This window comes from Colius striatus, chromosome 2, assembly GCF_028858725.1.
Source record: "Colius striatus isolate bColStr4 chromosome 2, bColStr4.1.hap1, whole genome shotgun sequence".
Taxonomy (NCBI): Eukaryota; Metazoa; Chordata; class Aves; order Coliiformes; family Coliidae; genus Colius; species Colius striatus.
Genome location: NC_084760.1, coordinates 49,334,900 through 49,348,346, shown reverse-complemented (window position 1 = coordinate 49,348,346; position 13,447 = coordinate 49,334,900). Strand labels below are relative to the sequence as shown.

At 38.3% G+C, this 13,447-nt stretch overlaps 1 protein-coding gene across 6 annotated transcripts in view; it reads right to left on the bottom strand.

Moving 5' to 3' along the window:
- Window positions 1-268: 268 nt before the first annotated feature.
- Window positions 269-13,447, bottom strand: part of CEP57L1 (centrosomal protein 57 like 1) — a 33,547-nt gene continuing 20,368 nt past the window's right edge. For 3 of the 6 annotated variants that reach the window (XM_061990805.1, XM_061990807.1, XM_061990811.1), the window contains 3 exons: window positions 12,717-12,861; window positions 10,503-10,614; window positions 9,577-9,742 (listed from right to left, as the gene is read on the bottom strand). In XM_061990805.1, coding sequence (XP_061846789.1) covers window positions 9,606-9,742; window positions 10,503-10,614; window positions 12,717-12,861 — 394 coding nt within the window. In that variant the 3' untranslated portion in view covers window positions 9,577-9,605. Of the gene's footprint in view, window positions 301-9,576; window positions 9,743-9,788; window positions 9,874-10,195; window positions 10,615-12,716; window positions 12,862-13,447 lie in introns of those variants that run through there. The other 3 variants (XM_061990806.1, XM_061990810.1, XM_061990808.1) reach the window with 3 other exon arrangements.

Genomic DNA, 13,447 nt, shown 5'->3' with positions numbered 1-13,447 from the left:
AATTGAGAGTTGTCAGATAAACAAATGCTGCAGAGCCAGGTCCACATTATTATTAAAAGAAAGGTTGTGTTGTTTTACTAACATGCAAACAACATTATGACCCTTCCCAGACCCAGATTAAAAAAAAAACTATTCAAAAAATAATTTTCTCTGAAATTAATTTTCAGTTACTACTTCGTAAAGAGCAAAGAGATTTTTTTAAGCCGATGTACATTTTAGCTACCTACCTGTAAACCTTTCTTCAGCATTACCTCCCTCTCTTTTCTGAAATAAGATGCATCCTTTGGAATTGCAACAGCACTGCAGGAAAAAAAAAGTTCAATGGGATGTTACATACAAGCTGGTATAAACCAGATATTTGTCAGGCCCAACACAACTCAGATGGTGAAGTTAACAGTAAGCAAGTTTAATGGTATCAAAACCCTATATTAAAGCTGCACAATTTGTTTAATTAGCAGACTTTTTTTTTTTTGCAAACTGTTTTTTTTACCTCTATTTTTCAGTCAAAGACCTCTAAAAAATTCATCTGGGTGCTTGTCAATCCTATGGACACATATTATAACCTGCAATTAAGCAGTGGAGTTCCTTGACAAGCATCCTTCACAGTTTAGACAACTTCATTCCTAATAAGCCCATATTACAGACAGAGGGGCTGAGAAAACTTCTGGAGAACTATTTTTTCATTCTCATGCATTAATATTGGACATCAGGAAATGGTTCTTCACACCAAGAGGGTGGTCAGTCACTGCAACAGGCTCCCCAGGGAAGTGGTCACAGGGTTCAAGGAGCTTCTGGACAACACAGTTAGTTGCATGACTTAGTTTTAGGTACTCCTGCAAGGAGCAGGGAGTTGGATGCAATTATTCTTATGGGCCCCTTCCAACTTGAGATATTCTATGATTCTATGATCAATATACTTACAGGAAGCATACATTACTTATTTTTATATGTAACTAATGCATGAAAACTAAAAACATATGAAAAGTGGGCCATTAAAAGAAAGTGTTTCTAAAAAAGCAATATGTGGGAAATTTCACTGGAACACTTTTGAGCCCTAGACAGTTAGAACCGAGAGGGGTTTTTGATCATCTACCATCTCCCCTGCTCTAAGGGAGGAAAAAATAAATCTCTTCCCTAAAGGTGTTTGTGTTCTGTTCTTCAAGACATGGTCATCATGGATGGTCAGCAACCTCCTAGTCTAAGTACCAGTGTTTAAGTTACACTATCTTTGGAAAGCTTGAATTTTAGACCATTATTTTATATGCTACTCATAAGTGCAAACAGAAGATTATTTCCTTAATCTTTATAGCAATCTCTCATGTGTTTAAAGGCTTATAATTTAGAGAAAATGGTGTGGACATGTAGTTCAGCTCGTTTCTTTTCTGTTTCAACTATCCTAGTCAAGCCTTAATCATCTCTTGTTTTCCTCCACATATTCTCCAGGTGGTCAACATCTTCCTTCAAGTATAATGCATGACCTGGGTATATCGTCATTGCTTGCATCTCATTGCTGAGGAAAGTAAGAGCACCTGTCTTACATGCAACCATTCTCTTTATATATCCCAGTGTTGCCTTTGAAGCCACTTCCGCTCACAAGAATAAAATACTCAACATGTTAGGGAGATTTAAAGTTTTGTTTACAGAATACAACATTAAATCAATTTTGTTTATGTTTTGATGTTCTCTTCCATTTCAAACCTAATTCTGTGCTAGATATGCAGCAAAAAAAGCTGCTATGCCTGGCTCCCATGTGTGTACCCAGGTCTTGAAATTAAACAGTTATAGAGACGCAGGACTTTCGTATCATGACAAAAAAACCCAAGAAGAGACACAATTGCTATAATCTATCTCCATTCTCCAGCAAATTCTTGTTACCTGTATGTTCTACTTGATATTCCCTGGAGCATCCTGTTTTCTTCTATTTCTGCCTTCAGCTCTGCCAGCTGTGCTGCTAGCTCTTGTTCTAGCTGCTGGATATTCTCCATAGAAGAGAACTGGTATACTTCATCCATGTTGCCCGTTTCAGTTTGGCAGACCAAAAGACAAAGCAGCTGAGAAGCAACTCCTTTCTCAAAAGCAAATCCTTTGTGAACTCTGGACCTGGAGAACTGTCCACATGAAAAGCCCAAATTCCCACTCCCATATAGACAATATATAATATGCAACAACTTCACTAAAGAATTGTTCATTTGGCATCTTCTTTAACATGAAGATTTTTAATATCAGGAACAAAACTGAGTGAATGGGACTTTTCCCTCTTTGACTGACAGCCGGAGGAAAACAGGGGAAAAACTGTTCTGGGTCAAAAATTTTCAAGTGTCCTGCATCCTACTGACAATGCCATCTTCTCCCTCCTTCACCCAGTTTCTTACAGGCCCTTCACAAAGTTTAGGTAATTAAACACTAAATTTGAGATGTTGAATAAAACATTTTACAAAAGAAGAATTTAAACTTTTTCCTTTCATTTCTTTTGAAAGAAAACACACTGACAAGCAAAATCTCTTTTTTCTCACTCAAATCTAAAAGGAATGAAAGAGTTTGCAAGAAATGCTACTTTTTTTGACAAATGTACCGTCTGTAAATAATCCACTAGTACCAAATTTGCTCAGTTCTAAAGGGAAACATTTGCTTTGTGAGAATTTCTGTGCCCTTTTCCCAAGCATCTGGAATTACAGTTATTCTATTCACTTGTCAGTGAGGGGCATAATCGATTACAAATTTTAAGAAAAAGAAGAAAGAAAGGAAGTTGTCAAAGAAGCAAGTAATTGCAGAAAGACTTGGGATTTCTTTCTTGGAAGCAAAGGGAAAAAAGAGGCTAGTTCTTTTCTAATCAATCACAGAGCAACCATTTGTAGCATTTATTTCTCAGTGGTTTGCAGAATCTATTTGGATGTTTTGTGCATAGTTTCTCCTTTTTTCTTTCATGAGAGGCCACTGAAAGATTACAGATGTTAGTTCAGTCACAGGTTTGACTCAATAAACACAGGAGACAGTCAAGAGGCTGAATACAGCAGTGTAGGATTTACCTTTTGGGGACTCTTTTTGGTTGATGATATCCCAAGGTCTTGGGCAAATCCTCGTCCCTTGTTACGGGACGGGCCTTGCTGGTAAGAGTCACATACTAAGCAATTATGGGAAGGAATCAGAGAGTTCAGATCCCTGGACCTGAATTTCACAGCTGAGAGAAGAGGAAGTTCAGGTAAAAAAGAATACAAAGAAACACCAGGAGACAAGTTGACTAAAATGAGCAAGGAAGTGTTACCTAAAAAAATCTGATTAAAAGATTTTACTGAGCCCAGACAAGGATCTGTGTGAAATCAGTGAGAAGCAGACAGTATATTCCAACACTACAAACAGATGCCTATGTGAGACCTTGAACTAACCTAAGTCATGAAATCTGACACTAATATAAACAAGGTAGAATAGCAACCACATGGTCATGGTTTAACAGCACACTCATTCCATCCCTGTCCACCAAGTGGGATGCGGGAGAGAACTGGAAAAAACATAAAACTCATAGGCTGAGATAAACACTGTTTAATAAGACAAAAAAAAAAAAAAAAAAAGGAAGGGAAAATAATAGCAGCAACAACAATAATGATAGAATTATTGGTGCAATTGCTCACCACCTCACCACTGATGCCCAGCCAGTTCCCGAGCAGCAGTCCCCAGCCACCTTTCCCCCAAGTTTATATACTGAGTCATAGGCTATGGAATATCCCTTTGGCCAGTTTGTGGCAGCTGTCCTGGCTCTGTCTCCTCCCAGCTTCTTGTGCAGTATGAGAAGCTGAAGAGTCCTTGACCACTGCTTAGCAACAACTAAAACATCAGTGTGTTATCAAATTATTCTCATCCTAAATCCAAAACACAGCACTGTACTAGCTATTAGGAAGAAAATTAACATTCTTCCACCCAGCCAAAACCAAGACACAGATCTTGCCAGCAGGATATGAGATGCTTTGGAAAGACTCAATTTATGTTAAAGGTAATGAAATAGATTGGTATTTTAAGGAACTGACATTTATGAATGGCTAGCACCATTAAAAGGTCAAAGGGAATCTAAGTGCATTAGATTTATTTACCTTGGGGAATGAGGATAGAGATTTTTACTAGATTAGTACTAAAAAAAAAAAAGGTCTGGAATGCTCTACAAAGCCTTCAATTAGTCACTAAACCTAGATGACATTTCAGACAGTTTTGGTAAATGGTGGGAACATTAGAGAAGTGATCATAATCTGGGTGAGAATGGAAGAACAAAAATCAGACTTCAATGTAGTGTGTTAACATCCAAAAGGATTGAATTTAGAGAAATTAGTAAAAGTAATTAGAAAACTAAAATGCAACTAGCATTTTCAATTCTCTTCTCCAATTTTAACATTGGAGAAGCTGGAAAATCTTTAAATCCATGTTAAAAAGCTAACTGGAACCTGCCCTCAAAATAAAAGTGGGAGGAAAAAGTTGAAAGTGAGGACAGTGGAGCTAACCAAAATGTCATCAAGAGAAGGCAGAGAACCACAATAGAAAAATAAAATTTTAAAAATAAAAAGGAGATTTACAAAATCAGTGGGCCATGAAGCCCAAAACTAAAGCAAGAAATACCAGCTAAATTCAAAATTGTTAACGAAAATAAAGAGTAGTTATTTGGCTTTATAAGAAGGAATCACGAGAAAAGAAATGATGCTACAACATAGGCAGTGGAATTCAGATAAAAATAATTCACATATGGCTGTAAAACTAATGGCAATTCCTTATCTCAGTTTTTAGAGAACACAAAAGTAAAGTTAAGATAGCAGAGTGATGCAGTGGGAACACAAATTACCATTTCTGGTTATAAAGCAAAATAGTAAAGCGGCCCATAAATAAATTTAGGTTATAAAAAGAAGTCATCTTAAGTATCCGTAAATGAAATCCTACAGTAGTCCGTGTCTTTCTGACCCATACAGCATTGAGATCCTGATTTCCTTCTTTCAGATATGTGACACTTCTCATCTTGGGGAAGTTACAGTAAGCACGTGCTCAGGACAGGCATCCACATTTAGGCCAATGCACAACGCACAAGAGGCTGACATGGAAAAAGGAGGAAAAATGTTTGCATGCAGGGCAATGCACAGGATTCTAATGCTGTCAGCAGCCCAGGACTTACTCAATACTTGTGAAGATCTTGAAGAGCTAATCCAGGATTCCCAGAAATCTGAAGAAAAAGCTCTGTATTTCATCAGAATTTATCTGGCCAAACTCTTTGTGCAGTATAAATACCTTCACGTAAGTTCACTGATCACTCCAGATTCCCTTTGCAGCCAGTAGAGAGAAACTAGGCCTTTGGGTAAGATTTGTCTGGCCTATTTTAGCTATTACCTTAGGGTGGCGATTCCAGAAACTTTTGCTTCTCTTCTGTGATGGAAGAGAGGCTAGAGGACCCAGACTGTGAGCTCATGGATACTTTTGGGTAAGCACCAGAGCCACAACTCAAGCTGTGGGAATCACACGCACAAAGGCTTAAAACTGCCAGTACCCAGTTGTCTCTGGCGTGGACCTGGGAGGTGCAGGCCTGAGAGAGCAGCATGAGAAGCAGTCAAGGCAGCCTTGTGGAGACAAGACAGTCCCATTTTTGTTATAAATCATGGGATCAAGCAGAAAAACAATTTCAAAAGAGTTTCAGCAAGGCCACAGGTGCCTAGAGTGAAGTAACTGTTTCATTAACAGTGAAATGAATATTAAAGTTAACACCCCTTTGACACCTCTAAAATGAAAATGAGCAAAAAGAGGTACATGCTAAACATAGATGACTGTGCTCCTCAGTTCTCCATCCACATCATGTCAAACCACACCCCAGTGAGGGGACAGAGAAGTGTGTGGTATAAAAGTCCCCAGGGAGAGGGTGATAGGGCTTTTTGCTCTTTAGAGCTTTTTTACTTTTTAGTTTTTGCTGTTTGCCGTAGTGTCTTTTGCCCTTTTGTCTGCTTTGGCCTTTTAGGCCTTTTGACTGTTTTGAGCGCTTTTGCTCCACTTCTTCTCAAGCTGACTGAGAGAAAGATGCAGCAGGGGAAAAGAGGCTGAAGACCAAGACAAGACAGTTGACAGGCTGTACTTCTCTTCCACCAAGACAGGGATCCCTTCTTGGTAAGACTAGTGCTTCTTTTTTGCTCTGTGGCAAAGAATCCCCAGGATAAGTATTGCTGGCATTTTTATAATATATATTAGCACTTTTGCAGTAAGAGTATTGATCAATGGCAATCTGGAATGTGTTGTATTTTAATAACTTCTGTCACCTTAATAACTTCTGACAAATTAAATTCTAATTCTTGACTTTGAAAAACTGTTTTCAGTGAAAGTCCCCGGGAGGGACTCTGACAGGCAAGTCAAGCTCTCACTCTTCACACAACACAAGTGACTTGTGGAAGCTTAAAATGGGCCTCAAAGAGGGATAAGGCAGAAGCAGCCTTGCTCACTTCAGTTCAGGCAAGCCAAGGAAAACAGAAAATGCTTCATCATGAATAAGACCATATGTTTTATTATCCCCACTTCCTTGTTTGTCTTTTTTTTTCCTGCTATAAAAATCACCATGTGTTTGTACAGTATTCTTATTCTGGGAATGTCTTTCAGTCCACGTAAACATCTGCACTTAGTTACATTTGCCGGTATCCAAATCCCATCGCCCTGATTGTTTTGCTGGGAGTGTTTTCGCCAGCTTCTATTCCCAGAACACACTGGATTTATAGCTATGTCCAAGCTCCAGCTTTGCTGGTTAGAAGACTGTTAACACACATGCTCTAACTGAATGCCTTTTGTACTAGGACAAAATCTTTCCTGCATTAATTTGTGCTAGCATATTTAATTAGCATCAGGAAAGTGAACTAGTGTTGTATAAAATCTGCTGGGCTGTATTTTTAATTATGCTGTTTGACTTATATCTTTTGTCCAAGTTTCTTAATATCTAGTCATAAAATACAACCATAGATTCAAATAATGATAAAACTTGTTGTAGTAATTTTGCATAACTTAGTATAGAAGAACCTGGATTTTGAGTAAACAAATTAGTCTCTTTTGGGATGAATGTGTGTTTTTGTCTGCTGCTCTGTATAGCTAGATTCAAAACATACAGTTTTGTCTGAGAAGATGAACAAAATTATGCAGGATATAAATCAAAACAACAATCCCTAAAAAAGCAGAGCAAGCACTTATTAAGCCAAAACATCTTGTTCTTGTGAAGAAGCCTGTTCTGACCACTCTGCTTTCTTGAAATGTACATTTAAGGAGTTCCAGTCCAGAACTTTTTGGAGCACAAGACATGAAGCATTCAGATTCCAGCAAAACTCAATGCAATCTGCCTGCCTAATTCTCATGGAGCCTCGCCTCGCCAACACTTATGCACAAACTCAACTTCACCATTGTGGTTTCTGCAGAATTATTCACTGCTGTATATTTCTTTGAAGACTTATTTTATGTGATTGACAATTGCTTCAAACTGTGGACAAGCTAATAAATAAATAAATAATCTGATCTTCTACTCTACATTCCTTCCTCAAGACACAACTTAAACCCAAATCTTCTGCATTTCTTCAAGCAAGAAAACTTGTTTGGGATACTCTTCCTTTGTATACAGTTTGACTCTCTCAGCCCATACTGAAGCACATCTGCTTTCCTTTAGTGTGTGAAAACACATGCACTAGAGAAATAAAAGCTCCAGAAAGAAAAAAAAAAAAGCAGGACAAAAGAATTATTAAAGTACAATGAAGTCTTACAAGTTGAAATACAAGTGATGCACCCGTCAACTAATGTAAGCTTGAATGTCATTCATTCCTATTTTCCCCTCTTAAATCCCAGCTCCTAGGTTTGAGTAGGACAGCTTTTTCAGCTGCCTGTATCCCTCCAAAGCAGGCAGATATCGTAACACTCAGCTGCTGACAGAACCAAGTTCAGCCATTTATTTCCCTTTGCCTCCAGCCACTCACTCACAGAAAGGCAAACAGAGCAGTTTCACTCTGGGGCTGGAGAGCCCCTGTCAGCACAAACATTTTGAAAATTGACTATTCAATGCTTCCATCATTTAAGTAATGCCCCATCCAGTACCTGGTTGGCCAACCCAAAGCTGCTATCCTCCACTGCAGCCCTTGTCCAAGAGTGGAGCCAGACAACTTCTCCAGCTCCAGCTCCAAAATGCCTTGCTCTCCCTGGGTTTCTACAGTCAACAAAAATACCAGGTCAAGGCACAAAGAGAGAAGGTGATTGATATGTTGGCTTCCTGCCTGAACGAGCCCAGCTGTCCCTATAGCAACCCCAAGCTTTAAGAGCTGCAATGGCCTCTCAGACCCAGACACATGTTCAAAGTGCTTCCTGGTGTCACTCCTGACACCGCCACCTTGCATAGTCATTCCACCTATTTTTATGCATTTGGGGCAAATTGCTGGCAATTTTTCTCCCTCAATCCAATGTCCGATGGTTTTTGTCCAGGGCTGGACTTCTGCATGAAGTGTAATACTTAGGGCTTGATAGGGCTTTCTCTCTCACACACTGGTACAGAGCTTCAGAGGTTATTTGGCTGCACCTAGGAATAGCAAAAGCTTATCTCATGGCAGCAGAATATCTACAACCTGAAAACATTAATAGCAGAAATACTTACTTTTCCTTTGTCTCCAGTATCAGTGATTCCAGTGTCCAGAAATGCATAAACCTACCTCAGAAATGCTATCTATACCAGGCACAGCATACAACATGCTTTTCTGAGGCAAAGATAATCCGTAAGTAAAAAAAAAAAGTCTAAAAGTCTTTCAGTTTAAAAGAGTGAAGGAAACCAATCCCTGAATACAAGCTGATGTTCCACACTGCTGATAAAAATGTTTAGGGCATATAAACTTCCCATCCCTAAAAGCTCTCACACACAAACAATTTCTGTCCAAGATTGTAACACTCTATTCTAAATTTAAATTAACTGTGGTTTTGGTTTGTTTATTTGTTTGGCTTTTTTTTTTTGTCTAACCTTTTGTCTTGAAGGGTATCAGAGCAAAACTTACTGATCCAAAGACCAAACTTTCCATTAGGACAACACATCATTACCAGCCTTTATTCAAAACCCTTGACAACAGAGCATGTCTCCATTTTTTATTCTTACCTACACAGGGGCTTAAGAAAAGCATTACATTCTTTTTATACTAGAGATTTGCATCAGAACTTCACTGATACATCCAGAGGAAGCTATTTTTTACTGACATATGCAAACACCCAGGAATCATAGAATGGTAGAGGTTGAAAGAGACCTTTAGAGAGCATCGAGTCCAACCCCCCCCTGCAGAAGCAGGTCCACCTAGATCAGGTCACAGAGGAACGTGTCCAGGCAGGTCTTGAAGACCTCCAAGGAAGGAGACTCCACAGCCCCTCTGGGCAGCCTGTGCCAGGGCTCCCTCACCTGAACAGTAAACCTTTTTTTCTTACGTTTAAATGGAACTTTTTGTGTTCCAGCTTCATCCCATTACCTCTTAAAATCTGTATCAGATAGTAAACTCAAGACAAGAATTTATTGCAACTAAATAACCACTGTAAACTTGAAGTCACTGTTATATCTTTTACTATGTGTACAGAGTGGGAGATAGAAAAGAGTAGACTCACCATTAGCATAAGGAACCATCTTCCATTTGTATGAGTACAGAAAACTGCTGCATGTATGAAAACCGTCCAGCTCTAGTAGAAGAGATCACATATTCCACAACACCTATACAATTATTGTATACAGTGGTAGAAGCAGGTTCTGTTGACGAGAAGACCAATACCCCTGCTTTTCATAGTGGGTCCTTCCATGCTCTCAGCAAGAACATTCTCATTTTGTTGTGGTTTAGACAAGTCATGAGTTGTGTTTCCAGTTTCTAGCTGTCCCTAATCCTAAGGCAGACAAAACAGCTTGTAGGGTAAGAATATTATTAATTTAAATGCTCTTAAATATGAGACAATGCCTTTCCTTCTGCCTTGGTTGCCATGATCTGAATCTTCAGTTATTAGATAAAAGGAAAAACACTGTTTTAATTTGAACAGAAAGAAGCAGTAGCCCATGTCATTCTGGAAAATCAAGCTCTTAAGTACCTCCTAAGCATCAGGGGGAACAGGACATCAAGGATTGCACACTACTTAAAGTGTAAAAAAAGAGATAAAATTTTATTTGATAAGTTAACATATAAGCATTTAATTAATCCATTAAACTACCTCATTACAGGTCAGTGTAGTTGAATTATAGCTATTCTATATGAAAGTTAACTCTAAGGTGAAAAAAACCTACTAGTGAGTCTGCAGCTTAGAATTTATATCTATATCTACGCTATGATTACTTTTAAAAGATGTTTAATGACATTAAAATTTACTGTCAGATAACTTCAAAAACTTCTAACACAACAAACTTCAGAACTATTGTTCCCACATGATATCATCTTTTTTCAAAGTTGACTGAAGTTTCCGCACATTTTTTAGCAGCTGAAGAGAGCTTCTGCTTTTTTGCCCAGGACAAGATTTAGACATACTTTCCCTTAGAGTGTCTGCCATCTCCTTTGCATCCTTTTGGTCACCACACTTTAGTTTGACATGAGCTGCCCTGTGCTTCCATTTCTGAGTTTTCCTCTTTAGGTTCTGCACCTAGGAAGAAAAATTACTAATTAGAATGTCACATACTCAGAAGACCTACAGCTCTAGAGCTTCTTGGACTTCTACCGACATCAAACTAAAGATGGCCAAGGGACATTAAAAAAAAAAGTTGAAACCTACTAATCTTGCTCACAGTTTTCTTGCTGTAACAGAAAGTGCTACAGAAAACTGCTCACACAGAAAATATTACAGAAAACTGACCTCACCCACATTCAATAGGCTCTTGAACCCCATCACTCCCTAAGGTAAAATCACTTGCTTGAGAGAGATGGAATAGCATCTGTTACTAATTTATACTTACAACAGTTTTTTAAAATTCAGATTGTCCTACCCTATCTAGAAAAAACAACCCAACAAACCTATAAAGTATATACTGTTTATTATCAGTTACTGCATCTAAGCAATTTAATTTGAAGTCTCACAACAAAATTGGAAAACAGAACAAACAGGGTTGGCTGCTAAAAAGTTTTAAAATGGGTTTTAAAATGTCAAATAATAAGTCTTGACTTGCGCTTGGCATGGAAAGGTCATTCCCAAAGATAAAATTAGGCTGGAAGCATTCTATATGCCAATTTAGACTTTAAGTTCATTTCTAAGAATAATTAACTTCAATTGCATTCTAGAACATATTATTAACTGTGAAATAACAGAGATAACTACAGCATTTTTAGTGTGACAGGTTCTAAAAGCAGAACCATGCATCAGAAATAGTAAGATTGGTCTGTACAAAATACAAACAGAAATGTCTGTGTACAAAGGCAGCAGAGAAAAACCAGTACAGGCCAAGGGTTACAGGAGTGGCCTGTATTGATAACCAGGGCAAGATGGACAGTAATTAAACAAACATGAAGAACATGCTATTTATATCATGACCCTAAGGCGTGCACTCGGGTAAGGCTGTACCCAAGCACAGATGACTTGTCAGCAGATCTGCACCCTGATAATAGGCAAGGATGACAACAAGGTTGCACCACATTGTAAGTGTTATTCTTTTCATCATCCCAAACTGTAGTCATACAGATACACAAAAAGGAGAAACAAAGGTGCAGTTGTTGCCTGTTGTCTAAGGTTCCTGGAGGATGAAGTCAGCAAGATTCTGAGGCAAGGAATAACACTGTAATTGCATTTCCTCAAGAATAAAAGAGATCAAAAAAAAAGTTGACAATGCCAAGAGAGGCAGTGAGGACTCAATAGACAACATATTACGTCCACATTGCTAACGTGCAACTCTTGACAATTTTACTTTGACAGAAACACTTTGTGCTTGCAATTTCATGAACAAGAAAAGGTTTGAGTGAGCCTAATCTGTCAAAGAAGTGGTCAAATTTAAATTAATTATCACCTTTCCCTTTCATAAGGTCTCACACTGAGTTTTGTTTTGTTTCCTGTATAAGTGAAGTTCTTAAGTCAGTCAATTTATCCTGAAATGTAAGATGTAAGAGCAGAAAACTATCAGACAGCACTATCTTTTATCATATGTTCCTAACCTCATTGCTACAAACAGGTTAGGCTTCTAATCTACACAAGAGCGATTTTTATATGGGCATGCATGAAAAGCTGTTATCTATGGCTCTAAACCAAATCCTAACAATGTGTACAGGTTAGGGGTTAACCAAAACTGAAAGGCTTGTCTGGCTTTGGAGAAGCCATGGTCAACAAACTATTTGGTTAACAAACAGCTTCAACATTTCAGTAATACAAAAGACATTTAATCCAGCCTGTACAATTACAGCCTCTAGTTTCTAATTGCCCAGAGGCGAATGAAATAAAGGGATGAAATAAAGGAATGAAATCTCAATAGTTTGTCTTAACACAGTAAGCAGAAGTGACAGACTGAGCAACTTAGCTCTTATTGCAGAACTGCCAGAGAGCAGGAAATGCTTGCACCAGCATAGATGCCTAGCTGCCACTTTTTGGTTTTTTAAGCAAAACAAGGAATTGGAGGTACAAGAACACTCAGCTATAACCACCCATACTGGAACATCCCCCTGGCTTAGGTATTCCAGTGACATTCTAGCTAACGACAACAGGAGGCAGAGTTGAGGCAGCCTTCAACTAGAGTCTTAACTGGAGAGTTCACGTCTTATTCTTACAGTAGCTTGATGCTTTTTCAGTATGGATATTTGTTCTCCTTTAATCTCCATTTGCTTTACAAGGCAATTCAATTTCCGTTCTAGGTCTTCACGAACTCTGTAGTCCTGAGTCTCTTGTATCTGCTTCAGAAGGTCTTGATGCTCACTATTGAAGACAAGAATGGCACACAAGTGTTCATGATATAGTCTCTATGATTTCTTCCAATACTTCCAGTGTACTGTAGGAGTCACTAGCTGTTTTGCCAAGAGTACGGCAGTTTAGCATTATTTACTCCCTCATACAATACACATTAATCTGGAATATATTCACAGTAGAATATCACTAGAATCACAGTGGGTCAGATTTTCTGATTCCAAATTTGTAGCTGATGAGCACCTTTCTCCTCCACTTGCCAGAGTTTAACAACTATGTGCGTACCAGTGTGTAAAATGAGAACTCGGAAAGTGAACAGCGACTATACAGCATGGTATTTTAACTTCTTGCCTAACTTATTGCAGACTTTGAAAGTTCAGTGCAATTAGTGACAAATTACTCAAATTGAAATATTCTACTCAAAGATTTGCAGCGAAGTGTGCTGGTTAATTAAAAAAAAAATGTAGATGTATTTGTTATCTAGATATTTGAACTTCTAAAAACCAGAGAATCTCTCTAAGATAAATAATCTGTTTAGGAAGGTCACAGCTTCTTTTCTGACTCCTGAGTATCTGCTGCTTCTTGACAGTTTAATTGA